Source organism: Microsporum canis, genomic scaffold (assembly GCF_000151145.1).
Source record: "Microsporum canis CBS 113480 supercont1.7 genomic scaffold, whole genome shotgun sequence".
NCBI lineage: Eukaryota > Fungi > Ascomycota > Eurotiomycetes > Onygenales > Arthrodermataceae > Microsporum > Microsporum canis.
The window spans coordinates 784,271-811,271 of NW_003299163.1; the positions used below are offsets into that span (position 1 = coordinate 784,271).

A 27,001-nucleotide genomic window follows, 5' to 3' on the forward strand; every position below is an offset into this window, starting at 1 on the left:
CTCTCGAAGGGTATATATATATACATATTTGAGATCTCTCGAGTCTCACCTCCAATAGCTCGCAAGTTGAACCACGATTTCTCTCTCACAACCTTCCGCCCGCTTCTTCCGGAAGAATAAACGACGTTATCTTTGGAGCAATGTGTTGTTCATGGTGACTGGTCGAGCTATCAGCTGGTCCGGGCACCGTTCTGCCCGGCAGACGGACCCCTTCGTTAATTCGACTTTGATATACCACTTTGTGAACCTGCTTGATACCGGCTTATCTCGCTTCCTTTAATAAGAACCAACTCGTCTCTGTGACATACAACCCTTCCAAGCTCTCATCATGTCGTCATATGATGGGCGAGAGCGCTCAGATGCGCCACGATACCTTGAGCCTCCCGCCGTTACCGCTCTTAGGGAGGAGGCTCGAAATGTTGCCGCTCCCGCCCCAATGGAACGAACTCTCAGCGAGGATATCAGGGAGGAACGTGAAGATTTAAAAGAAGCTGCGGAACATACACTCAATGTGATCGTGGATTTGGATTTGGACGGCAGAATAAAATGGGTTAGCCCTTCATGGTGCGAGGTTATTGGTACCACAGCCCAGGAGGTCGAAGGACAGTTTATTCATGATATTGCTTTGGACAATAAGACAATCTTTAAAGATGCAGTGCAGTCTATGAAGGAGGATGACTCCAAAAGTCAGATTGTGAGATTTGATATTCGCCTGGGTCCTTTATCTGTTTTCTGGCAAGATAGGAGGTTACCGGAAGAAGAGGGGGAAGTCTCCGCCACAGATGCAGAGGAGGCGGAAGCACCACGGGGAACCATCGAGCAGGAAGACGATAATATCCTGAGTATGGAAGGGCAGGGGATAATGGTCTATGATCGAACGTCTGGTGGCGGTAGCCATGTGAGTTATTCAAGGAAAAAACCACTCTGCATATATTTATTATAAAAGGCTGACCTTTTTTTTTTTTTTACCACAGACTATGTGGATGCTTCGGCCATCTACTGAACCCCGGGAGGTGACAATCGGTCTTCCCCCACTGCTCGTTGAATCTCTCGGAGTCGGAGCAGAAGTCCTCGCCAACTATCTCACCGTTCTAGCTGAAGTCGGGGTCAGTGATCCTGCTCACCACCCACCCCCAATGCCCGTCCTCTGCAGGATCTGCGAGAGGCAGATCACGCCCTGGTGGTTCGAAAAACACTCGGAACTTTGTCTGCAAGAACATAGGGCCGAAATGGACGTTCAAATGGCGCAGGACAATTTAAACGAACACCGCCATAGCATCGTCAGAGTCCTCGATGCCCTTGAAGCGCGGAAGAGCCGAGACAATAGCCCGTTTGCAGGCCCACAGGCAGAATATAAGGGTCTGCAGATTGGCCCTTCTCCAGCAACTTCCAGTCCTGGTTTGGCCTCAGGATCCTCCTCATCCTCAGGCACACCCCCTCGTTCTCGCGACCCGTCTACATCTGGACTAGGACACTCTCGTGGGCGCTCATTTGCTGTTAGACGTCCATTAGCCCGTATTGTGGAGTTGATCTTAGATCTCTGTGACACTGCCTTGGAGATCAGCACGCCAGCTCTTAAGGAATCCCGAACGGAAATCGGGGACGAAGTCAGGACACAGTCCCCCCAGTCAGAGTCGCGGATATCTCAGGTCCTTCAGTGGCAGTCACCTAGCAATCACACACTAGAGCAGGAGAAAGGCCTGGCAGCCTTATCTGCTGACACTGAGGAGGTTGCCCGTGCAAAGGTCGATGCCGTCTTCAGACACAGACGGATCGTTGAGTACGCTGAGCGTATTCGAATCGAGTTTACCGTCATAGTAGAAGAATGTATCTCTGCTGCCATGGCGAAGGCTGAGCGTATTTCTTCTGGGAACCTTGAAGATTCAAGCTCTTCCTCTGATATTGAAACCGCAACAGAGGACCAGGAAACTAGTAGTATACCGCAAGTCATTTCCCTAGAGAGGACATCCTCTATGTCCGCAATGTCTGTTGGAAGCACTTCTCGGTCCTTATCTGGTGATCGAGGGCTTCGACGTGCTATTGAGCGAACCCCGGCTACTCCTATTCCGATCTCTACGCGGTCAAGCAGCCCGATGGAATGCCCAACACCACGTTCACTCAAGAGCTTGGGCAGCTTCGTCAACCCACCACACTCAAAACGCGGATCTCTACTTGCAGAGAGAGAAAGTGACGCGGCAGACAGTGACAGCAGCATTCTCTCATCCGTCTTGTCGGAGCGGAGAACACAGTCTCCTCTCTCCGAGCGGGGGCCAAGCCGAACTGCCAGCGCAAAGGACAAAAATCGCCGCAGCCTTATATTGCCTGGCGTTGCATCCCCACGTAGGGAATCCCCTGCTCGCAATCCCCCACACTCTCCTTTACGGCTGTCCAAGCCACGATTTCCCGTTGGGAGTGAGAACTTGCCATCGCCATCTACGTCTCCGCACCTAACATCAACTGAGTTGGCGGCTCATGGCCACCCACAATTCTACTCTGCTCATCAACACCGCCACCATCACCGACGGCAGTCATCAGCTACTTCACCCGATGTAGGCAAAGCTCCAATATCTCCGCATATGACCTCTGCCAGTCACCCGCCACCCCCTGCAGTTACCCCGTCTATCAAAGACTTTGAAATCATCAAGCCAATAAGCAAAGGAGCCTTCGGAAGCGTTTATCTTTCTAAGAAGAAGTCTACTGCAGAATACTTTGCTATCAAAGTCTTGAAGAAAGCTGACATGGTAGCTAAGAATCAAGTCACAAATGTCAAGGCAGAGCGCGCAATCATGATGTGGCAAGGAGAAAGCGACTTTGTTGCAAAACTCTATTGGACATTCTCTAGCAAGGACTATCTCTACCTTGTTATGGAATACTTGAATGGAGGTGACTGCGCTTCATTGGTGAAAGTTCTAGGCGGACTATCTGAAGATTGGGCGAAAAAGTACATTGCAGAAGTCGTCCTTGGCGTTGAACATCTACATAGTCGCGGTATTGTTCATCGAGACCTCAAACCGGATAACCTTTTAATCGACCAGAGGGGCCACTTGAAACTCACTGACTTTGGCCTTTCACGAATGGGACTGGTTGGTCGACAGAAGCGCATTCAGAAGAGCCCAAACGATTCTGCACCGGACTTGCTGAAACATGGTCCATTCACTCGACCCGACGTTTCAATTACGTCCTCACGTTCAGCTTCATTCGATTTCCCTGCTACTGACTCACCCCACAATACTCCATTGATCGTTCCGGAGCCCGTGTTAACGCAGCCGTCGTACTTCAGCTTAAGCAAAGAGCCTTCCTTAAGCCGTGAACACTCGAGGCGGGCATCCGGCTACCGTAGTGACAGTGGAAGTAGTGATACTCTTAGCCAGTTGATGAGGAATTGCGCAGTTAGTGACACTACAGGTTCCAATCCTTTGACACCATCCGGTCACCCTTCGCTCCAACAGTCGAAATCTACGATAGATGAGGAGATTATCAGTGAAGGAAGCGATTCACCCCATTTGTTCCCTGTTCAATCCTCATCTAGCTACGCTACACCCTCTATCCCGTCGCAGTTCGAAAGTTCTCAACAGCCAATGCTCCCTCCCCCAATGGCCTTGTTTGACCCACAGGATCACAATAGGTGTTTTGTTGGTACACCAGATTACCTTGCTCCCGAAACCATTAACGGTGTTGGTCAGGATGAGATGAGCGACTGGTGGTCTTTAGGGTGTATACTTTTTGAGTTTCTCTACGGATATCCGCCGTTCAATGCCTCAACACCTGACGAAGTATTTCAAAACATTCTGCATCGGAGGATTAACTGGCCTGATGAGGCTGATGAAATGGTTTCACCTGAAGCCAAGGATATTATGGAGAAGTTGATTACCATAAATCCTCATGAACGCCTTGGGTCAAACATCGATGAGAAATATGCCAACGGCGGCGCTGAAGTTCGTGCGCACCCATGGTTCTCCGATATCAACTGGGATACGCTATTAGAGGACGAAGCTCAGTTTGTTCCTGCGCCAGAGAATCCGGAGGATACCGAGTACTTTGACTCACGCGGAGCAACCCTGCAATCTTTCAACGAGGAGTTTGAAGGCCAGCTCTCGTCCCCTAGTTCTAGTGGAGATTACCCCGATCGGCCGCATGATGCACTTTATAAGGTGAAAACACAGGTCAATTCTTTGAAACGCGGCCTGATGCCTCTACATATCCCACCCCATGTTCGAGATACTCGGAGTCGCCGGCTTAGTGAACCTGCGTTGGCAGATGACTTTGGGAGCTTTAACTTCAAGAATCTTCCCATCCTTGAGAAGGCAAATAAAGATGTTATTCAGAAGTTACGACATGATGCAATGCAGGCTCAGCAGCGGGCAGTCCCCAACAATAGCCCTGCAACACCATCTGGGCCGTCCCTCGAAGGCAGCCCACTTCTACCAATGCCATTGAAGAGAACAATGTCTCACAACAAAGCTAGCAATCGACCGGCATCTCCATCAAGTTCAAGTCTTCCTAATTCATCTTCTCCTAGCAGACCTTCTCAGCCTGGGTCACCACTTCTCGTTCAATTTAGCACTGCTAGTCACCACGAGAGACGGAAAACATCCGGATCATCAACATTCTCACCGCCTTCATCTGGCTCTGCACCTACAAGTGGTGGCATCGAGCCCCCTCGGCTTTCAACCAATCTAAAGATATCAACATCCACAGCATCATCACCGATAAAGAGTATGAAAACTTCGATATCATCTGACACACCTTCTCTACATCGTCAAAGCAGTGTCCCAACCTCTCGATCGAGGTCCCACACTATTGGTTCGCAAGATAGTGATTTGACACCAGCAAAGGAGCCATTTGTTCCTGGCCATTGCAAGCGTAAGAGTCAACTTTGGGATATTTCTCCATCTTCCTCTGATAACGAAGATCCTCGGGCTAAAGCCTTGCTAAAAGTCCAAAGACGGAGACAGAGCTCGCGACGATTATCACAGATCAATTTGGTGGAAGGCCCATTCTTCCGACCACTCGATATATTGATTTGTGAAGACCATCCTGTTTCCAGATTGGTTATGGAGACACTGTTTGAAAAGTTGAGGTGTCGAACCATTACCGCAATCAATGGTTCGGAGGCGATGAGATATGCTTTGAGTGAAGTACAGTTTGATATCATCATGACAGAGTTCAAATTGCCCCAAATCAATGGAGCTGATGTTGCTCGCATGATTCGCGAGACTAGAAGTGTCAATACTCACACCCCTATCATCGCCGTAACTGGGTATTTGAAAGATCTTCCGGAAACTCATCACTTCGATTCCCTTATAGAGAAGCCTCCAACCCTTCAAAAGCTAACAGAGATTCTCTGCAAGTTTTGCCAATGGAAACCTCCGCCAAAGGATGAAACTCCTATGATGTCCAACCCTGCTTCCTATTCAATATTACGGCAGAAGTCGGGTGCTATTGAGGACAGCCCTAGCTCCGGATCTTCTGGCTTTGTTACTATACCTACGGGTTCGTATAGAGGTTCCAGCCGCGAAGACTCTATTGACAGTAACAGCTTAATTGGAGAGTTTGAATCACCGAGATCTGACGATATCCCAGTCATCGTTGGTCATCGACCCATCGAGGGTTGGGAACGTAATAGAGGGGGGGGTCTTGGTATTACAGAAGATTGTTCAGCTATTTCTCGACCTATTGTGGCGGAATACCAATCATCCACTCCTCCAAACCTTATCCATGCAACCTCTGCACCTGCCGCATTCTCGATGCCAGGCATCTCCACTCCACGAAAGCGCAGTTCTGTTGAATGCATTCGAGCAAAGCGTGAGTCTCTAGAAAAGAAACGTTATGAGGGTGCTGAATCTGGAGATGACGAAGATGAGGAACTGGGGAATACACAAGTGCGTAAGAGCCCGCAGTTTACGACTGGAAGAACTCGGCGATCAGGTTCGAAACTCGGTACAGAAATGATGAGGACAAATAGTCGTGGGAGTGTCGTGAGTGTTGGCGAGGATTATATGAAAGAACGAGAGGTGGAATCCGATACCCAGACGGCTTCTTCAGATACAGCGTCCACTGTTGTCCCTTCGGCCTCTATCGAAAGCACCATGGACCGCTTGCATTTAAATGAAGACACTCTAGGGGTTCTCGCAGAGGATCCTGAAACAGAAGAAACCTCTTCTTCAAGCACCGCACTGGACAATCCCACCGCTGGCAGACTCAGTCAACGACTTTTAAAAGAGCGGCAGACTTTTAGCTTGCAGCCAGCTCTCTCCGCCCATCCCACAACCGAAGGGGGTAGAATAACTCCGCCTCTCATATCCCCGTGCACCAGGACAATAACGCCAGAGCACCGAAGTTTCGTCTTGAGCAGGGAAAACGATGGCCCGGATAACAACGACATCACTCCTAAACCGCACATTAGTGCTAGTTATCTTGGTGACGAGCAAACCGAAAGTACCCCTGAAGAGCCAACTCCACGAGCATCAGATCAAACAAAGTCCCATACTAGGGACCGCGTCCTAGGCTGGATGCGACGATAGCTGCATACCTGTTTTCACACAACTCGTCCTATCCTTTATTTCCTTTCCTTTCAGTCCTCTTCCGGAGTAATGCGCTAATGGAATTTGAAGCGATCTTTAACCATCTTCCTTTCTTGTTTTATGCCTTTTCCTCTCCTTTGATTTTTACTGTAAATACCACTTACCTTTACATCATACTTGACCTGTCCCTACTTCTTGTCCATCTCGACTCTCCCACTTTTCTATTACCGAGCACTTTCTATGTGGTTTTTTTTCGATTCCTTACCACTCTATGTCTATATCACTTTAGTCTGTCCCAAGCGAAGGAGTTACAGGATAATTTTCTCGTCCATCCATATGATCCTATTTTTGTAGGATGGACGGAAAGGCTGCTAGTTATTCGAAGGGAAGGGGACACAATAGTCAGACACAGAAATAAATACATTAATTGTATTTTATGGAACTAGTCATCCATCTGTCGCACTTTATGGTCGTTGTCGGAAATCTGGTTTCTATATTCCCTTGGTTTGCATCGCTCATATCGTCTAATATCAGCCCAATCCTTCTGGATACTTCATTATCTCATTTGACTTTGCAGAATAATAAATAATTCTAGTCGGTAAATAAATTGGCATTAAGCAGAGTAGCTTCTTGATCGTTAAATAATAAAATGGAAGAAAAGGAAATTCATAACATTTTAAGGACAAGACGATACGAGACGATCCAAGAAGAGATCGAATTTACTCATCGTCCTCATCAATCTTTGCATCCCTTCCCTGTCTGTCCATATCCTCATCCTCTTCAAATGTTGAGGATGGAACACTGTAAAGTCGGAGAACAGGCTTGTTAGGGTCCTTGACAAGAATGTATTTCTTGATGCTCTCCTCATTCTCATTCCCATCTTCGTTTTCTTCCTCGTCGCGGCTTCGAATGAGATCAACGATAGTGCGCACAATACCCCATCCATTGTTGATGTTCAAGTTCATCTGTCCAGCGAACTCACGGGGTTTGTAGCCCATAACACCAAGGATAATGTGGGATGCGGCAGAACGAGGGTTAGCTCTGGCAATGAAGCCGAGTTTGAGGATATCGGTCTTGGCGAGAAGGGCTTGAGTGGTCCATCGGGCAAGCTTGCAGTTGTTATTCTTCATCTCAGTAGCAACCACAGCACCACGCTGGGAGGAGAGCTTGTTGCGCCAGTCAAGTGCACCACCGGCTCCAGGTGCCCTGTGGTCAAATTCGTTGAGAGCGCGTAGGGTAACAAGCTGGTCATCACCGCTGACGTTCTTGATCACAGCATCGACTTCACTTCGTACAACCATGTGAACGGGCTCTTCTTCTCCACCAACTGAGAGATCGAAACGTCGGTATTTGTATGCCTTTGAGGCGAGTGGCTCGGTCTCGTCGGAGGGGTTGTAGAACGGGTTGCTGTTAGGATACTCGACCTTGGCAGTGTCTGACTCTACGACGGTCTGGAGGGTGAAGTTGTGGTTGATGATGGTGGCTTCAAGAGCAAGGGCACCAGGGGTATTAATGGGGTCGTGCTTCGTGCCAGACTGAGCTTCAGAAACCTCGAGGGGTGCATCGGTGGCATTCTCGTTGACAGTAACCAAGTCAATAGAGGCGTTGTCGCGCTTGTCGAAATAGATCTTATCACCCTGCTTGACGATAATGATATCCCACGAATAAACACTGCGAGGAGCGCACATGAGCATTGACAGAATGTCAGCAGTGGCGAAGACGGTAGCATCTGTCTTTTCGGCCAATTCCTGAATAACGGGGTCGGCAGATGTGGTGACATTGTATGCAGCACGGTCTAGAGACTGCAGTTTCTTCTCGGCACCCTTAACAGGAGCTTTATCGTAGGATCGGTCATAGTAGTGAAGGAAACCGTAGCTATCAATATCCTGGCCTTCAGGGGTTTCGAGGTTGAGCTTAGCGAGGCGGTTGAAATCAATCTCCTCCAACACGGTCCACTCCGGTCGAATGGCGATAGAGCTGTCTCGGTTTCGCTGTGGCTTGTCATAATCCTTCCATCCAAATCGTCGGCCACCGCCACGGCCTCCTCGTCCACCACGGCTGTCGAAATATCTGTCTCCACCCTGACCACCCCGTCCACCTCCCACTCTCTGGAAACCTCCCCTTCCTCGCTGAGGACCACCTCGTCCACGGCCACGGAAAATGGTACCGCCTCCTCGGCCAAAGCCACGAGACTTGACAGAGGTTCGAGTGTTATCGACAACAGAGAAGCTCGATTCATCTTCCGCGACCTGGACTGCAAACAAGCTGCCAGTTCCAGCGCCGTATACTTGTTGATCTGTGTATCAAACCCGTCAGTTAAATTGTGCCCCCTTAAAAGCAAAATAACGTCTTCTCCTCTGAGAAAAAGGCATACCTCTGTAGTTACGGTTATATGCCTGTCGCCCGCCTCTTCCATCACGGCCATCTTTGCCCTCTGAACTCCAGTCAGCCATGCGGCCTAACTTATCGCCCTTGGAGTAGGGTGCGTAGGGGACGCCATCGAGTGTCTTTTCCGTCGTGACAGCGGGACCCCAGGTATCGTCAGCGGGAAGAGCGGACACAAGGTCCAGAATCGACATCGGAGGCATCTTTATCTCTGCCGTCGAGCAAGTTGGCTTCTCTGAAGTGTCTTCGATGTCTTTCTCGTTGATGGCTTTAATTTTTTTTTATTTTTCTCTTTTAGTTTTCATGTGGGTTGAAATCTTGGCTCGCCAGGGTGTATTATGTAATCATATAAAAGCAGGTTGTTATTTGATAGAAGGTGATTGCTGGTCATGGAAACATAAAGATATTCATTTGATAGTATTAAGTAGCCGGTAGTTGATAGATTTGCCGAAACAGTGGGATAAGAGCAGGTGTACTTCCCCTTTTCATTAGTGACCGATAGATTTGAGAATATATCAGGGGCAGTATGAGAACCAAACGAAGGATAAAAAAAAAAAATTCCGCTGGGAAGAATCACGAGTACATATCCAGTACCTCTGCGCTCTGGATGGGTGGCGAGATGAGCGATGAGCTGCCATCAGGGCTAGCAAATGCGTAGTCCATCTTGCTGGTCAACACACTGTTCAGGGAGTCCATTACTTCAAAGTTCTCCAGGACGGCGCCGAATCCATAGCAGCGGACCTTCGCTGCAAGATCGTCCATCATGTTGGTTACATCTTCTCTGGTCAGATATGGGTATGCCTCGTGGCTTCGAAGAAGTTGCAGTGCCATTATCGGGGTAATCTCATCATCGGTTACGAGTTGTTTGCTAAGATTAAGAAGAGTGTTCAGGTTTACGGGCGGGAGGTCGTAGGTCTTTGTCGTATAGGTCTGGCCTCGCTCAGTGTTCGCTATCACTGACGGAGTTGGGCATGTTGCCATCAGCATATGCCCAGAGACCGCCTCTTGGTTTTCATCGTCGTGCGCTCGGCGGCAAAGAAATTCCATGTGCCAATTGCATGGCTTTTCAAGGCTGTATACATGGCAGAGGTTAGAAAGTCAGGGGTAAGAAAAAGATGCACTCATTCGGCAGTTTAATATCTAGCCACTCACTGAAGGACAAAATCTATCCCAAGTTGCGGGTCAACATCGAAAACGCCGGGGGTACTACTGACCAAGGCACTTTCGCCACCAAAACCATTGGATGATAGCTGATAGCTCACACCTGGCTGAGGAGCAGCTGATTCGAAGTACGGGTTGCTTGATCCAGCAGTGGGTTGTTGTACGGTCTCCGATGTTGTAGTTCCAGGGCTTCTACCCGCAGATATGGAGGTTTCCGGAGTGCCCAAGTAGTTCATGCTACCCATATCAGGAGCAGTCTGGATTGTCGTGCTACCACCGTAACTGCTTTCTTGCGGGGTATTCTGGATCGCAATTTTGCGTCTTTCTAATTCAGCCTCGACGTTGATGCCATGACATGCAAGGACCTCCTTTAGAACTCGGTTTTCCTCTTTCAACTCCTCTAGATTCTGTCTCTGTTGCATGATGGACATGTTTGCTCCTTCAATATCGCTGGCATATCCTTCTCTGAGGCGAGATATCTCAACCTCTAGCGCTCGGATGTATTGTTCCTTGCGCTCACGATGCGTCCTTTGCATGGATCAGCAAACTTTCATCAGAAGAGATGGTATCTGAGCTTTAATGTTCCAGTAGTTTACCTTTGCGCCTGTCTGTTCAATTCTTGTCTTCTGGTTTGTGCGGGTTTGCTGTCCGGCTTAGGACCACGCCGTTTTGGCTGTTGCCGTTGTTCATCTTACATAGAAGTCAGGCGGAGCTCAGTATAATTAGCAGAAAATGACTGCACGTACCAGTTACCTTCTTCAACGGATCATTGAAGTTCTTGAGAAATGACATGTTCACCAACGACGGGTTTTTCTTCGGGACAGTTGGAGGAGGCCCTAAGTTGATGGACGCAGGATAGTTTCCACCCATGACCGGGTTCAACTCAGGAATAGTAACTAGAAGATGAGTTTCCAGTCCATAGATATACCCTGAGCTGGCCAGTCATCGGCGGAAACAAGTGCGTCGAACCGTAAGTTTCTATTTTCCGGACATGTTCCTCTCAGTGAACAGGGGGGGTATGATTATTGACCAGGACGCAAAAAAGTACATTGGCGCAAAGCTATCAAACTTGTCCATCCGGAGTGTTCAAGTACGGCTGAAGTGAAATATCTCTAGGGAAAATTATAATGCAACATGAGAGATTGAGAGCTGACATACCTGGTTCGATACCACTAAGCCCATTTTTAGCGTCAGACTTGGGCTGCGGTGCGCCTGAAGCCATCTTCAAAGCCAGTAGTAGTTTAAATATGGACGAATTGACGGGTTGCCGTGGCCTTTGCTTCCTCTCGCAGTGATAGTAAAGACGTCTGGGGTAGCTAATATCAGTAACGAGGCCGTTGGCTGACGCTGGCGCTTGAACGCTAGCTGTCGATCACACGGGAGGATGACAGGGTGAATCAAGACTCAAAACAGCGTATACCAACCTCTTGAAACAGGTGAACTGCGAGCTTCAGCAATTCTCTCTCTTGGATGCATCTGCCTCTCTTTATTATGGCCTGATTTTGTTTTCCGTTCTCGTACTTTTCTGCTATTTATTTGGCCGGCAAAGCAAGGGTGGGTAATTTATGTATTATAAATACAGTAATATAGCGTATTTAACTCATTCTATTAGCTTATTCTAGTGTATTACATTAGTCAGCGGTATTATTCTCCGAGATTCTGCTTCGCCTCCGTGGCTGAAGAATAAAATGAAGACATGAAAAATATTGCTTGTTGCGGAGGAACAAGGCAGACACATATATTGAAGGAATAAAGAGGAAGTCATCTTGCTATCGGAGTAAATAAACGCTAGGCAGCGTATTGAGGGAAGGATTCAGCTAAAACAATACTCCGTATACTAAAGCGCTACCACCCTCAGCCCAGAGCTTAAGCCACTATTGTGCGTTGCCATAATATGTCGCTCTCAGACAGAGAAGTCACTAAAAGGATATCCACAGTGACACCGCTGGCTTCCACAACCCGCGTAAGATCAGCTATCTGCCTGTTGCTGACATATACCCGCCCGTAGTCTTGGCCGTTCTTGCTAGGAAGGACGATCGGGACCATAGTTTTCAGTGTCACTTTCTGTAGGCAGGGGGTATATCGAGATCGTCCGTCTAGATAGGCAATTACTTGGTTGATAGAATCCCGCGAGCCGCCACTTTCTATATGGCAGTGATACGGGATGTATGTATCTATCAGGACCAGTGACTGCAGATTTGGCGGAAGCATGTGGGGGAGCAAGATACCGTGCCACGGGCGTTTACCTATCAGAAGACCCGCGGGGACCTCCAAATGCAAGAGGTTGTGGAGAAACTGAAGTGGTCTCAAAGGTTTACCGGCAAATGGTGATAAGTAATACATATATAAAGGTATGTCCAAGTGCCTCCATATAAGATGGATGGTAAGCTCTTCCAGAGTGCCAGCAACCCTTCCGAGATCTGAAGTGAAGGCCGCAAAGTCGAGGGCAGAGAACGGATCGAAGCTCGTGCTGTCACGCTGAATACCGCAGTGAAGCACCTTGATGGCTGGTGTAAAGTCCAAAATACGCCCCACTGGATACGTCCCCAGGTTGCAGAACAGGAGACGAAGGGTCGTCAGGTACGGGTGCGTGGTTAGGAGATCGTGCACCATCACTCTCAGATGGTAATCATGTAATGTCAATTCTAGTGTTTCAATCCTCCGAGTACGAAGAATCGAGATATTTTCATCGATGCTGGGATCCGGTTTTTCCGCCATACGCCCATTTTCCCTTTCACAGAATGCCACATGCCGTAGGTGCCGGAAATGGCTGTGTTCTGGCATTGATGAGGTCATGCACCTGAACATCAGACCCAGAAAGCGGGACCGATATAAGAAATCCGGTGCCAGCTCCAATGATACAAGTAGGTCGAATTGAGCTAGCACCAGAGCCATCATGGCATCGATATTTCCTTCGAAGAGAGCGGCATCCCATGTGCTCTCCCAATCCCATTCATGAGCGAAAAATAGGTTCCTTTTCTTGATCTTTATGCCCATTTCGACAAGGTTGGGATCTACCTTTGCTTTAATACCCTTTCCCATGTTCTGCTTGAGTTTTATCCGGGAATGCAGAGCATGGTATCGCTCCGGGTGGAGTGTCCAACGGACCTTTCTAACATATCTAGACAGCCCTGGCCGCTCAAGCATCGTGCGTAGGAGCAACTCGATCCATGGAGTTTGTCGTTGTCCAGGGTATTCCATAGTCCTTATTCCTTCGGGGCGCTTGAGCACCTGGTCTATCTCGTGGTAGAGCGAGCGTTGAGCCGGCTCTCGAAAGTATGTGGAGACCGATGCAAGGGATAGACAGGATGGCTTATCGCACATCTCTGCGATCATGGACCGCAGCTCTGCGGGAAGGGAAGAAAAGTAGTCCATATGAAGATAGGATTGTATATAAGGTACGCAGATAGATATAATAATACCCGTGTTGGTTATACTATGCGTTCTTTATCAAATGGTAGATATATATATGTCTAAACGGCTAATAACCTGGATATCTTTTTGAAGCTGTGAATATATTTTGGAAAGTCCCTCGCACCTGCGAGGAAGGCCTTATATAGCACGCTATTTAGACTTGTAGGCGTTCCATGGTAGGTAATACTCGACACCACGGATCTCACGACAAGTATGCCGGAGCGATCCGAAGGTTGGAAAAGCAGCCTCTCCAGGTATCTCCAGGTATTTCCTAGGTATGATATTTCCCTTTTTGGCAAGTAGGACGGCGGAGCAGGCCATAGTCACAGTGAAGAGACTTGTCTATTAACGAATAAACTGAACCAGCCTCCGCACTCCATGAAGCGAACTCATGCTCTTCTTCCGCGACATCTCCACGAGTTTCTGTATTTTTCTGCGACCAAATTAATGAAGGAGCAGCTATAAACCGCGATGCGTCTTGCTTAGTCATCCTACTCATCCATAGATGGCTCTTCTTGGCGATTTAACGTTCTATTACTAAGCTCGACAGAATAAGCTTAGCCGACGAGCACGTGCCGATGTTAAATTCTCAGGTAGAAATGGATTAGATAATCACAAAAATATTACGTGATGTTAGTGACGTCAAGACAACCGTGTTCCGAGTAACAGTCAATCAAATAGTTGATCCTCGACTCCCGAAACGATAAAATAACCTCGAGAACCGTTATTCGAAGGCTTCTGCACTAACAATGCCGCTGATTTTGATCTGCCACATTTAATTTAAGTATTCAAGACATTTCCAGATATCTTACTCGTTATGCCTCTAATATCTGACTGGCGTTTGTTACGTCGTCATCGTAGCCATCGCGGTTATAGGCATAATATAGCCAACAGCCGAATCTACGGACTACCTTCAGAGTTACTCGATATTATATATCAATACCTGGAGAGCGAGGACGATGCTATTGCTCTAGGTTTCGCCGGCGCCCGATTCTTTTACTCTGATACCCTGAAATCCGTTTTGTCAAGCAAGGAAGCACGGTATAAAGGGCTATGTATGCTCGAGGACAGCGGTGAAATAGGCAGGCATTGCTGTAGTGGATGCCTAGTGATACACCCTTCCTCCGCAGCCTTCTCACTGCAAGAGCTGGAAAAACGGCCTACAGAACGTCACTGCCTGGTAACTAATCCGTGTCTGAAGCTTAGCCTTTTCCCCGACTTGAGTTTTGCCGATATTGAGATGGCATTACTGAAGCAGGCAAAGGAAAGGCGTCAACGCAACTGGTTTACACGGCTGTACTCTTCGCCCGAGGTCATGATAGAGGTCAGGCTTCGTTTATTTCCTAGAGAAGCCGTCATGGATTTCCTTGGATTTACTAAGCTATGTGAGCTGCTTGACAGGCCATTATGCACGCATTTGCGGGAGAGAGATATTGGGATCCCGATTTTGTATATGTCACAGACCGGTCCCAAGCCTAGAAAACCAACAAAACCTATACATGAACATAAGGACTGTTTTGACTGCAAAACGCGAGTGACTATGGAACTATTACCGGCTCATACTCACGGTAATAACGGCGAAGAATGGTACGCGCTCAATGTCACTCGATCACTCGGCAGGCTCTATTCCCCACTAGAGCCGACTTGGCTTAAGCAAACTTTTGGCTTTAAACACCCGAAGTTGGAGGACTATCTTAGAGTGACTGAGGACTGGTTTCGGGCCTATTGGGTGCCTAGTCCTAATCCCAGGCGCGACTCCCTTGTGCCACTCAGCGGCATAGATCATCTTGGATATTGGCCGCCATTTTTAGCGGGTGGTTATGTATTTAAGCCAGCCATTCTACCTACAAACCTATCTACCCGGATAGCAAGATTTGGTGTAAAAGTTTGGTTATTCGCAAGCGGGCTTGTCCCTGAGCGGATACATAGGGAGTACGGACAGCCCTATACATTAACGTTAACCCACCCCGAAGGGTTAACAGTATCTAAAGAGGCTTGGGAAATGAGTGGCTGAGTCAAAGTCTCTTGGTCTCCATTATTTTGCTCGCTACGGACTTATATTTGTCAAGTTTATTTAGAATCTACAATGGCGCATTCTCTTTTCTAATTCATGTGCATTTCGTGTCATCTACGTTATCTTAGCAATGTAACATAATAGTCAAAGTAGCGCTTCTCCAGATAGGTTGCCTAAGGATACTGCTCTCCATGGTTGTTGGCCCTTAGACCTGTCCTTCTACTTGCCCTTACCGACGTTGATAGTTATTCTTAAAGTTGACCTTATTCCAAAGAGCATTATTTTATCCATGTACTGGATAAAATATAAGCTCCCTTAAGGATCTTTGATAGGGAGCTCCAGGTTACCTGAAAAGGCAACCGCGTCACGTAGTTGTCACTTCCCTAGACGCGGTTATTTCCCTACGCGCTTTCCTAACCGAATATGGAAGGAGGGGTATAGTGGACAACGTCGTTATTTTCTTCAGTTTCAATGTCTTCTTGTTTGGAATCCAACATCCGGCGAATCCAACACTCCAGCATTCTAATATCTAACGGCAAGAGATTTTCTTTTTCTTTTTCGAAAAGATTTACTTACCTCCCGATGGCTGGAGTCCTAGTTTGGCAGGCCGCCTCCACCACCGGCCTTTGCATCTGTGCGGGCGTGGCCACAGGCATAGCCTGGTATACCTACCAGGGACAAAAAAAGCATTGGCGATTGGAGGAGAGGCGGCGGCAGGTGGAAGAAAGGGAGGGGTGGGCGGGAGACAGGGAAGGGAGGGTGGGGGTGAGAGAGTTGGCGGCGGATGAGAAAGAGAGGGCCTTAGGGGAGAGAGAGTGGGCTCTGGAGGAGAGGGAGAGGGCCTTGGAGAGGAAGAGGAGGGATTTTGAGGTGGAGGCCCAGGCGAGGGCAGCATGGGCTGAGAGTTGGGGATGTGAGGAGGGCGGCCGCTCTACCGGTGTTGGGGGCACCGGTACCTCGAGTGGACCCTCTTAAATCCTTGATTGGATCTCATCCGGTCAAGGTTGGTTAGGTCAGGGCAGGGCCTAACCACACCGGCGACGAGTTCACACTTTTACGCAGTGCCGGTGACGAGTAGCCGAAAGGTGAAACCAAGATGAACTCAACAAACTGACGATCTGAACATTACCACAAGCGCCCGACGCCACCAAGGTATATACGCACAGATCAGAGAACCCAGCGCATAAGCAATCCAATCATGCACTGAACACATCCTGCATTGATAGCCAGTATTGTCCAATAGATTGGCCATGGATCCGACTCTTCCATCTTCAAACCCCGAGAGAAATGAAGCCATGGAATCTCTCGATGATCCACGACACAGGCTATGTTTCTTCTGGTATCTTCCTCCATAAGCTCATAGCACTATCCTCATAGTGTCTTGATCGAGCATCATACCATTCCCTAGAAAGTCGACTGAATCAAAAGCCCAAAAGACTTCGATCTCATGGCTGCAGTGGTATTCCGCCAAGCCAAACAACGACGTTACCGTGAGACAAACCCCCATCCTGGCAAGAAGCAAGAAAGTCAGGCCAGGAGACAATATCACAGAGAGGTGAACCCTTTGGGCTACCCAACATTGAGCCCAAAATATACATATACTAGGCATAGATATATGCCTAAGAGCCGCCGAAGACAAATAGTGGTTCGACGAAGAGGAATAGATGCTGCCGCCCCAGGAACTATTCAATCGGCCTCCTATGAAAACTGCGCAACATCGAGTCATTGGAGTTGACAAGACGAAAATTGTATACGCGCGGTCAAACTTTAGCGCCTCAAGCGCGCGTCCGAAAAAACAATCTCAAAAACTGTGCTGACTCAGCAATACTTACCAATAGACGCGATCTTGGCACTTGAGGTTAAAAATACAACAGAAAATCAACCACACGAGAGGGTAAGTGTTGGTATACAACACATTGGGAATCAACACCCTGGAGTTCCTCACAAGATGCGCGCTGGTCCTCCAAACAGCCAGCAGCATACCCTCTCCTCCCTTACTCCTTGATGTCACAGCCACAACTTTCAAAGATTGAGGTCCTAGTGCACATATCCGCACCCGGAACCGTAAGAGATGACACGACTTACCGCTCCCATGCCTCAGCATGTCTTGCCTTTGAGCCCGTGACTCGAATCGGCGTTGTTCCAGAGGAATCTTATGAGGGGGGTATCGCTGTCAATATTCCACCACCCTCTTCGGCCAGACAGGAGGATGCAGACACCACGTTCGGATTCGGATCGTTCACGAGCTCTTGGCCTTCAAGTGCAGAGGCATATGGCCGCGGACACCAGACAAGCTCAGACTCAGGTGTGATTGAAGACGAAGTTGATGGATCCTCAGAGGCATGCACACCACCTAGTACTGTTCCTGATTCGCAGGCGGAGTCGGATCGAACTGATACGCCCACGCCTACGCCCACGCCCACTCCACCACTAACATGGGAAATCGAACGGAACCAAAGCCCAGACGCCTCGCCCATAAAACCAATTTACATCTCTCTTTCGTCATCTTGTGAGGAATCCTCTTTCCGTTCCCTAGATCCAGACGCGGATGCAAATACAGATGCAAATACGGATGCAGAAGCAGAAGAGGAGGAAGAAGAAACGCTCCGCCTACCGATGGAAATTCACCCACCTCATCCAAACCCCTCATCAACCGCACGCTTCGAAACACATCTCACACCCGCTCTTCGCATGCTAGCCTGCCATTCCAAGTTATGCAAACGGTACGCACCGGCCTATCAGTCCAGACGTCTGCGGCCGTGCGAGCGAGGATACTGGTTTCTACATATCCCTATCACCGGACCTGGATCTGCACCCGGCCACGAAGCATGGGGCATGCAGCGGTTCAGGCAGTTCTGGGGGTATTTACGTGAGTACGTTAGCCTGGGGAAGGCGGGGTGGGGAGTGTGGTGTTGTGCAGATCGTGCAGATGCAGATGGTGGATATGTTGATGTACGTGTTTGTACGTGGGGGGAGGTGGTAGGGGCGGTGTACCTTGTTTTATACCTGGCCAGTGATAGGGCGGTAGGGCGATTGGAGGGCGTAGAGTGGCGGGATGCGGGTGAGAAGGCCGTTATTAGGATGTAAGAAATGAGAATTGTATAATGGATTGGCTCTAGCTGATGTGACTTTTGTACGAACGAAGAACTGACTAGATGCTTCCTGCAAGAGAGAAAAGAGAGAGACCGTATGTACCATAGCCCACAGTGAAGAAAAAAAAAAGGCAAGTAAATGAAAGAAAAAGGGTTCAATAATTTAGTTCTCCGCCCGCGGCGCCACCGACGGCATCGAGATCCTCGTAGCTCTTCAGGCTTCTTCCCTGGACCGCCTCCTTTGGCCCCATGGCCTGCGCGCCGGTGCCGTCCCATCGGGCCCCACCACCAGCACCAGCACCAGCACCACCCCCACCCATGAGAGCGGCGGCAGGGTGACCGGCGGGGATAGACATCGAGACACGGCCAAACATGGACCGGCCAGGCGACACGCGGCCTGACGAGAGGGGGTAGCGAGCACCGCCCTGGCGACGGTCGTAGGGCCCCGAGCGATGCGCGTAGCGTCCTCCGCCGCGCCGGATGACGCCTGGGTGATGGAGGGCGGAGGGGTCGTTGGGGAGCATGTTGAGGACGGGCCCGGGCACGGGGATGCCGTTGAAGCCGTTGGAGCCTGGGTTGGCGATGAAGGGCATGTTGGTGTAGTTGAAGCCGCGCGGGGTGCCGGCGGGTATGTGGCCGGGCGGGAAGGGGAAGTGGCCGTTGCTGGCTGCGTCGGAGCGGGTGGGCGATATGTGTGCTGGGTCGAGGGCGTAGGCGTTTACCAGTGATAGCTAGAGAGTCAGTATACAACATAGAAGTAGGGTAGGATAGAAGTAGGGTAAGTAGAAGTAGGGTAAGTAGAAGTAGGGTAGGATAGAAGTAGGGTAGGGTAGGGGTACCTCGTGTTTTATCTCTGCGAACCATTCCTCGTGGCGCTTCTCGACGTGCTTGCGCCAGAAGTTGTGCGCTTTGAAGAGCTTGGTGCATTCGGGGACCTTGCAGCGGAACTTGGATTCGTCCTCCTGCTTGACGAAGCGGGCGAGTTCGTCTTCGACGGCCTCGTCGACGGGCTTGCCGCCTAGCTTCTTGAGGTCTACGTTTTCCGGCTCGAGGATCTGCATGAGCTTGTCTTCGAAGGTGCGCACCCAGTTGAAGGCGCGGTAGATCTGCTGTTCGCTCTTGGAGGCGAAGCGGGTGGGTTTCTTCTCTTCGACGGGGGAGGCGGGCGCCTCGCCCTCTTCCTCTTCATCGTCTGCGGCGGCGGCGGCGGCGGCTTCTTTCTTCTTGGAAGGGTAAGGGGCGCCTATCGCGCTGGCGCGGGCGGCTGATTTTGCGTGGCTGGAGAGGCCGGAGCGGGGGCGGCGGAGGTGGCCGCCTGGGCACTTGCGGACGAGCTCGTGGACGGAGTCGGACTCGAAGACGCAGTAGAGGCAGAAGTTGTGGACGCGGCGGAGGTACTCCACGGTCAGGTCGAGGGTTTTCTTCTTGGCGAGGAGGTCTTCGGTGTCGGCCTCGTCGGCGTCCTGTTCCTCGCCTTCTTCGGCGGCTTCTTCGGTCTTGGCCTGTCCGTCGTCGTCGAGGAGGATCATGTCGGCCTCGGGGTCGTCGTTGGGGTGGGGTCTGACCCTGACGGGCCCGGTGACGGGGGGCTGGAGCCAGCCTTTGCCGCGGAGGTCTTCCACGCGCTCGTCTATCCTGGTCATGCCGTCTGCGGCGTCCATGGCGGCGTCCAGCTTGGCGACGACGCGCCTGGCCAGCTCGAGGTCCCGCTCTACGCGTTCGGGGGCGGAGAAGAGGTCCCAGAGGGCCTTTTTGCGGGGGTTGGCGGGCGGGACGTGGACGCCGACGTGGCAGACGAAGTCACCCCTGACGGGATCCTGGATGGTCTTGCCGTTGACCGCATCCAGCGCTCGTTCGGCGGTGGAAGCAGCAGCAGCGGCAGGCTTGCTGCCGTCCATGTTGTCCATCTCGGACTCCTCTTCGCGGCCGTCACCGCGCTCGAGGGCGGCGGAGGACTGCGGGCTGGCGGGATGCAGCATGATCCAGCCGATGCGGTGGTACTTTTTGGACGGGTTGGGGTCGCTGAGGCTGAGCCACTTGAAGCCGCCGTCGGCGTCGCCGAGGTGCTCTCTGCTGAACTCCTCGATCTTCTCGCGACTGACGCGAGCGTCTGATGAGCAGGCGGGCTGGGTGATGGAGTCGTCCCTGAGGTCGCCGCCACGCGCGGGCACCAGGTCGAGCACGCCGAGGGTCTCCCCCACGGCGGTGACCTCGCCCTCCTCCTTCTCGACGATGCCTCCGGCGCCGTCGCTCTCGCTCTTGTAGATGCCTTCGAGGGTGAAGTCGTCAAAGACGCCGGCGGCCAGGTCACCGCACCAGCGCTCGTAGGCCGCGGACCGGAACTGGGCCAGCCGCCGCCGGAAGGGCTCCCTGATGTCGGCGACGTACTTTTCCCTGAACCACTCCTCGGACCGGTGCGTCTGCACGAACTGGCGGGCCAGCTTCATCTGGAGGTCGGCCTTGTAGGCATCGTACGCGGTCTGTATCTGGGCGCGCTCACGCTCCCTGTCCTCGCGCGCCTCCCGTTCGCCCTTGACCCGTCTGGTAGCAGCAGCGGCAGGGGTGCCGTGTTTCGCCCTGTCCTTTTCCTCCCGGACGGCGTTCTCTGTGCGCCACCACTCGGCGTAGTAGTTGAAGCCGACCTGGTAGTCGAGGGAGAGGGGGGCGGGGATGGGATTCGAGCGCAGGACGGGCTTGGTGGAGGCCGGGTCCTGCTGGCCGGGGATGTATCTGTCTATGTTGGCGGCGCCGGGGGAGGGGAGACGGCGACGCTGGTAGTAGTCCTCCTGGCGGTCCCGCCTGTCCCTGTCTCTCTCCCTGTCGGGCTGGTACCGGTCTATGCCGACGGGGCTCCTCGACCGCCTCCTCCTGCGGTCCGCTGGGACGGTCAGCACGGTAGTGTGGTAGTAGTAGAGTAGGAGGACTCACGGGAGCGACGGAAGTCGTGGTAGAAGGGGTCCTCCTCCGGCCATCTGGGCTCGGTCTTGGGGCCTGGCGGGGAGAAGGACTCGTAGTCCATGGAGCTAGCATCTCGTTAGAGCGGTAGAGTAGGGGGTACTACGGTGGGAGCAGAGGTAGAGGAGCAGAGGTAGCAGAGGTAGCAGAAGTAGAAGACTGAGACGGAGGAGGTAAAGAAGCTGAAGTAGAGAGGCATGACGAGGGAGAAGGGGAGTTACCAGGCAGCAGGAAGAGAGAAGTAAGCAGAGGGCGAGAAGCAGACTTGGTGCTTCGTCAGTGGTTGAAGCTGGAGATGTTGGAGATGTTGAAGATGTTGAAGGTGAAGCTGAGAAGTGAGAAGACGCTAACCGTAAGGGCATCTTAGTCATCTTAGTCATCCTACTCTTAGTCATCTTACACTTAGTCATAGTCACCATAGTCATAGCCACCTTAGTCATGTCTTACTAATATCATGTGATACCTTGAAATCCGACCTATCACAAACCATCTTTTGGGACATGAAGCGGCCAATGGGAATGAAGACGTGACGCTGCGCTAGACCCGAAAGAGCAAGAGTAAGAGAAGAGAGAGAAGAGAAGAAGTGGTGGTCTTACCAAGGCGTCTCCCTCTCCCTCTTGTCTCTTAGGCTGGGCTCCTCTTCTCCCTTACTAGCTACTGCCACTGCTGCTCTTCTCTCTCCCTGCTTACTTACTCCCTCCCCTACTGCTGCTGCTCTTCCTTACTCTCTTACTAGCGGGCTCTTCTGCTACTACTACAGCAACCTTAGTAAGCACTCACCGCTGCCCAACCACGTCGCCTTCCCTTTCGCCTCGTTTCCTGCTTCAGGCCCAACGCGGCGGTGAGTCGAGGCAGCGACAGACACTTCGCCGTCTCTCTTCCGTCTCTCTTCCGTCTCTCTTCTCTCTTACGGCCTGCGCTTCTACTTCTCTACTTCTCTTCCGTCACTTCGTCTGCTCGTCTTCGTCTGCTCTTCTACTGCCACCCTTACCTAAGCAACAGCCATTGGCGCCTTTAAGAAGCCCGCCTCGCCCTTTTTTCGCCTCTCTTCCTGACTCTCTCTTTCATTCGTCCTCGTCTTCTTCCAGGACTTGACTTGTTGACTGCCGTCTCACCATCTCCCGCCCAGTCGTGGTGCTCCAGGTAGGCTTCTCCCCTCCCAATCATCGCCCCCGGGTCGTCGCCGGCCGTCCTATCATCGCCCTTTTCTCTTCCTCCCTAACCTCCTCTCGTCCCGTGACCGTGCCCGACCCAGCTCGCCCGCAGCCTGCAGCGCCCCCTGTTCGCGTCGCGTTGTTTCCTCTTCTCTTCTACTCTTCTCTGTTACCTACTGTTACCTATTCTCTGTTACTCTTCTCTTCTACCTATTCTCTGTTACCTATTCTCTGTTACCTATTCTCTGTTACTTCTCTACTGTTACCTATTCTCTATTGTTACTTGTCATCCACTTGTCACTCGTGGGTCCGCTTGGTACGTGCTGCATGCACAAGCTCCCGCTGCCAACGCATCACCACCACATCTTTATCTATTATATATATATACTGACAGACACAGGATGGAGTACGCTCAGTACCAGCAGCACCAGGCCTCTCCCATCGTCCCCCCCCAGCCGCACCCTCACTACCAGGGACAGCCTCAGCCGCAGCAGCAACCACCACAGCAACCACCACCGCAGCAGCAGCCGCAGCAGCAGCAGGGCCAGATGAACTTCCCCCAGAGCTATGCCCCCTACGGCATATCCCCCACCCAGGCGGCCGCCATGGCCACCGCCGCGGCCACAGGACAGTTCTTCCCCCTGCACCAGGACTCGCCCCGTCTGCCCATCAAGAACGAGAGGCCGCCCCGGCAGTCCCCCCCGCAGCCCGCCCACGCCCAGCCCGCCGCCCAGAGACGCATGTCCCAGCAGCTCACCGGCAGCCCTCACTCCCTCCCCCGACAGGCCCCTCCCCAGCCTCAGCAGCAACCGCAGCAACCCCAGCCACCACCACAGCAACAACCACCACCACAGCAACCACAGCAACCACCACAGCAACAGCAGCAGCCGTCGCCGGAGCTGGCTCCTCCGGCGCCCCCCGCGGAAGAGTCTCCCCTCTACGTCAACGCAAAGCAGTTTCACCGCATCCTCAAGCGCCGTGTGGCCCGCCAGAAGCTCGAGGAGCAGCTCCGTCTCACCTCCAAGGGACGCAAGCCCTACCTCCACGAGTCTCGCCACAACCACGCCATGCGCAGACCCAGAGGGCCCGGCGGCCGCTTCCTGACCGCTGACGAGGTCGCCGCCATGGAGAAGGCCCAGGGCGGCTCTGCTGCTGCCTCCTCCTCGCCCGCCGTCACCAACGAGAACGTCTCCAAGGACGTCGTCGGCCAGAAGAGGAAGAGCATAGCAGAGATCTCCTCCCCGGGCTCAAAGAAGGCCAAGACCTCGCCGCTCCGGACCGCCAACGCCAACGCCGCGCCCCCAGCAGGGCCCCCCGCAGACGCCAGCGACGAGGCCGAGGCTGACGAGGACGGTTAGCCCGGCGTCTTCTGCCTCTCCTCTTCTCTATATATATAGTACTTATACCCTCTCGTCGCGTCTCGCCCTTCTAGCAGGTTACTCCTTTTTTTTCTTTTTCTTCCTCTCTTCTTTTCGTGCATGAGCGTGGCGGATGGATAGGACCGGTTTCTTTTCTTCTTTTCTTGTTTCTTTTGTTTTTTGTGTATCTCTTTTGTCACCTTTCCTTTGTTCTGCTGTACTTTTGACAAAAATTGATTAAAGAGTGTCCAGGGCGATCCTATGGTTTCTTTTCTTTGGCACCTGTCGATAAGTATATGATCGTATATATCTCCATCTCTACTCTGTGTATACGTATATGTATGTGTATGTGTGTATGTATACTATGTATGTAGGTATGTGTGTGTGTGTGCTGACTAATGTGGCTGGGAGTGGCTCGTGCTTTACTTCACCTCGACTTCATCCATGCATTTTCATCAACATATACACACTTCTAGAGCTTCACTAGATAAACAGAGACAAGGAGATAGATGGCAGCGTCCTCTCCCTCTCCCCGTCTGCTCCGTCTCTCCGCTCCCGTCTGCCGCCACACCCCCCCCGTCCACCGCCGCGTCTCCCAGCACTCCTCCTACTCCTTCTCGCCCGGCGGGGGTCCGCTGCCTTCTCAACGCCATCATGGAGGGCGGAGGAGGAAACATCAAGGTCGTCGTCCGTGTCCGGCCCTTCAACAGCAGGGGTACGCCAATCCACCTCCAAATACCCCCTTAATCCGTGCTAACACCCCCTAGAACGCGACCGGAATGCAAAATGCATAGTCCAGATGAAAGGCGCCCAGACGGTGCTCACACCACCCCCCGGCGCAGAAGAAAAGTCCCGCAAGGGCGGCAAGTCGTCGTCCTCCACCTCCGCCGCCCCAGAGGGCCCGCGAGTCTTCGCCTTCGACAAGTCATACTGGTCCTTCGACCGCAAGGCCCCCAACTACGCCGGCCAGGACGACCTCTTCTCCGACCTCGGCGCCCCCCTGCTCGACAATGCCTTCCAGGGCTACAACAACTGCATCTTCGCATACGGCCAGACCGGCTCCGGCAAGTCGTACTCCATGATGGGATACGGCGAAGAGGCTGGCGTCATCCCCAAGATATGCAAGGAGATGTTCCAGCGTATAGCCGCCATGCAGGCCGCCGACAAGAACCTAACCGCCACAGTCGAAGTCTCCTATCTGGAGATATACAACGAGCGCGTGCGAGACCTGCTCAACCCGGCTAACAAGGGGAATCTGAAGGTCAGAGAGCACCCTTCGACGGGCCCGTATGTCGAGGATCTCGCGAAGCTGGTCGTGCAGCGGTTTCCGGAGATAGAGCACCTCATGGACGAAGGGAATAAGGCCAGGACGGTCGCGGCGACGAATATGAACGAGACCTCCAGCAGATCGCATGCCGTCTTTACCCTGACCCTGACGCAGAAACGGCACGATGCCGAGACCACCATGGACACGGAGAAGGTGTCGCGTATCAGCCTCGTTGATCTCGCGGGCTCAGAGCGCGCAACGTCCACGGGGGCCACGGGGGCTCGGCTCAAGGAAGGCGCGGAGATTAACAGGTCGCTTTCGACCCTGGGAAGAGTCATTGCCGCCCTGGCGGATTTGTCCTCGGGCAAGAAGAAGGCCGTTGTTCCCTACCGTGACTCGGTTCTGACCTGGTTGCTCAAGGATTCGCTGGGCGGGAACTCGATGACCGCTATGATTGCGGCGATTTCGCCCGCGGACATCAACTATGACGAGACCCTGAGTACGCTGCGGTATGCCAACAGCGCCAAACGCATCAAGAACCATGCCGTTGTCAACGAGGATCCGAACGCGCGGATGATAAGAGAGCTCAAGGAGGAGCTCGCGCAGCTTAGAAGTAAGCTTGGCGGAGGCTCGGGCGCGGCTGCGGGAGGGGGCGTGGGTGCAGGCATGCCGCAGGAGGAATACCCGCCCGGAACTCCGCTGGAGGAACAGATGGTTACCATCGTGCAGCCGGACGGATCTGTCAAGAAAGTGAGCAAAGCCGAGATCGTCGAACAGCTCGACCAGAGCGAGAAGCTGTACAAAGACCTCAACCAGACGTGGGAAGAGAAGCTGCAGAAGACGGAGGAGATCCACAAGGAGAGAGAGGCCGCCCTCGAAGAGCTCGGGATCAGTATCGAAAAGGGCTTCGTGGGGCTAAGCACGCCCAAGAAGATGCCGCATCTGGTCAATCTCAGTGACGACCCGCTGCTGGCGGAGTGTTTGGTATATAACATCAAGCCCGGCACCACCACCGTGGGGAATGTCGATGCCGCTCATTCTACTTGCGAGATACGTCTGAACGGGTCCAAGATTCTGCATGAACACTGCACGTTCGAGCATGTCGATAACATCGTTACCGTGATACCGTGCGAGGGCGCCGCGGTCATGGTCAACGGCGTACGCATCGATAGCCCGCAGAGACTCAGGAGCGGCTTCAGGATCATACTGGGGGACTTTCACATCTTTCGCTTCAACCATCCCATGGAAGCGCGGGCGGAGCGTGTCGAGCAGAGCCTGCTCCGGCATTCCGTCACCACAAGCCAGCTTGGCTCGAGCACGCCTGTGCGGTCGGGTCCGGGGCACGATCGAAACATAAGCAAGACCGGCTCCGAGATAGACGGTGACTCGAGCCGGTCTGGCTCTCCGCTGTCTTCACAGCGAGGCGGCAGCGGTCGAGAAGATTGGTTTTATGCCCGCAGAGAAGCAGCGAATGCGATACTAGGTACCGATCACAAGATATCTGCGTTGACGGACGACGAGCTAGATGCGCTGTTCGACGACGTGCAGAAGGCTCGTGCGGTGCGGAAGGGGTTTTACGAGAACAGATTCCTGGATATGGAGGAGGATTCGGACTCGTTGAGCTCATACCCTATCAGAGAAAAGTACATGTCCAACGGCACCATTGACAATTCTCCC

The 27,001-nt window shown here is 52.1% G+C and overlaps 10 protein-coding genes across 10 annotated transcripts in view; 6 read left to right on the top strand and 4 right to left on the bottom strand.

Moving 5' to 3' along the window:
- Positions 1 to 328: 328 nt before the first annotated feature.
- MCYG_07472 (serine/threonine-protein kinase ppk18) lies at positions 329 to 6,524 on the top strand (the record flags this gene model as incomplete). The annotated part of the gene is made up of 2 exons (XM_002843643.1): positions 329 to 898; positions 975 to 6,524. 2 exons carry the CDS (start codon positions 329 to 331, stop codon positions 6,522 to 6,524), a joined length of 6,120 nt encoding a protein of 2,039 aa, XP_002843689.1.
- Positions 6,525 to 7,243: 719 nt separating this feature from the next.
- Positions 7,244 to 9,112, bottom strand: MCYG_07473 (translation initiation factor eIF3; the record flags this gene model as incomplete). The annotated part of the gene is made up of 2 exons (XM_002843644.1): positions 7,244 to 8,820; positions 8,899 to 9,112. The coding sequence occupies 2 exons, from the start codon at positions 9,110 to 9,112 to the stop codon at positions 7,244 to 7,246; spliced, it is 1,791 nt and encodes a 596-aa protein (XP_002843690.1).
- A 370-nt stretch (positions 9,113 to 9,482) lies between these two features.
- MCYG_07474 (conserved hypothetical protein) lies at positions 9,483 to 10,940 on the bottom strand (the record flags this gene model as incomplete). The annotated part of the gene is made up of 4 exons (XM_002843645.1): positions 9,483 to 9,981; positions 10,062 to 10,598; positions 10,667 to 10,760; positions 10,817 to 10,940. 4 exons carry the CDS (start codon positions 10,938 to 10,940, stop codon positions 9,483 to 9,485), a joined length of 1,254 nt encoding a protein of 417 aa, XP_002843691.1.
- Positions 10,941 to 11,936: 996 nt separating this feature from the next.
- On the bottom strand, positions 11,937 to 13,445 carry MCYG_07475 (uncharacterized protein; the record flags this gene model as incomplete). Its single annotated transcript, XM_002843646.1, has 1 exon — positions 11,937 to 13,445. One exon carries the CDS (start codon positions 13,443 to 13,445, stop codon positions 11,937 to 11,939), a length of 1,509 nt encoding a protein of 502 aa, XP_002843692.1.
- An 856-nt stretch (positions 13,446 to 14,301) lies between these two features.
- MCYG_07476 (uncharacterized protein) lies at positions 14,302 to 15,498 on the top strand (the record flags this gene model as incomplete). The annotated part of the gene is made up of 1 exon (XM_002843647.1): positions 14,302 to 15,498. The coding sequence occupies one exon, from the start codon at positions 14,302 to 14,304 to the stop codon at positions 15,496 to 15,498; it is 1,197 nt and encodes a 398-aa protein (XP_002843693.1).
- A 582-nt stretch (positions 15,499 to 16,080) lies between these two features.
- On the top strand, positions 16,081 to 16,473 carry MCYG_07477 (uncharacterized protein; the record flags this gene model as incomplete). Its single annotated transcript, XM_002843648.1, has 1 exon — positions 16,081 to 16,473. One exon carries the CDS (start codon positions 16,081 to 16,083, stop codon positions 16,471 to 16,473), a length of 393 nt encoding a protein of 130 aa, XP_002843694.1.
- Positions 16,474 to 17,502: 1,029 nt separating this feature from the next.
- MCYG_07478 (uncharacterized protein) lies at positions 17,503 to 18,585 on the top strand (the record flags this gene model as incomplete). The annotated part of the gene is made up of 1 exon (XM_002843649.1): positions 17,503 to 18,585. The coding sequence occupies one exon, from the start codon at positions 17,503 to 17,505 to the stop codon at positions 18,583 to 18,585; it is 1,083 nt and encodes a 360-aa protein (XP_002843695.1).
- A 160-nt stretch (positions 18,586 to 18,745) lies between these two features.
- On the bottom strand, positions 18,746 to 21,609 carry MCYG_07479 (mucin-like protein 1; the record flags this gene model as incomplete). Its single annotated transcript, XM_002843650.1, has 3 exons — positions 18,746 to 19,321; positions 19,430 to 21,468; positions 21,519 to 21,609. 3 exons carry the CDS (start codon positions 21,607 to 21,609, stop codon positions 18,746 to 18,748), a joined length of 2,706 nt encoding a protein of 901 aa, XP_002843696.1.
- Positions 21,610 to 23,100: 1,491 nt separating this feature from the next.
- Positions 23,101 to 24,057, top strand: MCYG_07480 (CCAAT-binding transcription factor subunit HAPB; the record flags this gene model as incomplete). The annotated part of the gene is made up of 1 exon (XM_002843651.1): positions 23,101 to 24,057. One exon carries the CDS (start codon positions 23,101 to 23,103, stop codon positions 24,055 to 24,057), a length of 957 nt encoding a protein of 318 aa, XP_002843697.1.
- Positions 24,058 to 24,711: 654 nt separating this feature from the next.
- The window catches only part of MCYG_07481 (kinesin family protein), a gene marked incomplete at both ends in the record, with an annotated part of 5,004 nt that continues 2,714 nt past the window's right edge, over positions 24,712 to 27,001 (top strand). Inside the window, 2 exons of the mRNA XM_002843652.1 lie at positions 24,712 to 24,772; positions 24,825 to 26,967. Of these exons, the coding sequence (XP_002843698.1) occupies positions 24,712 to 24,772; positions 24,825 to 26,967 (2,204 nt within the window). The remainder of the gene's footprint in view (positions 24,773 to 24,824; positions 26,968 to 27,001) is intronic.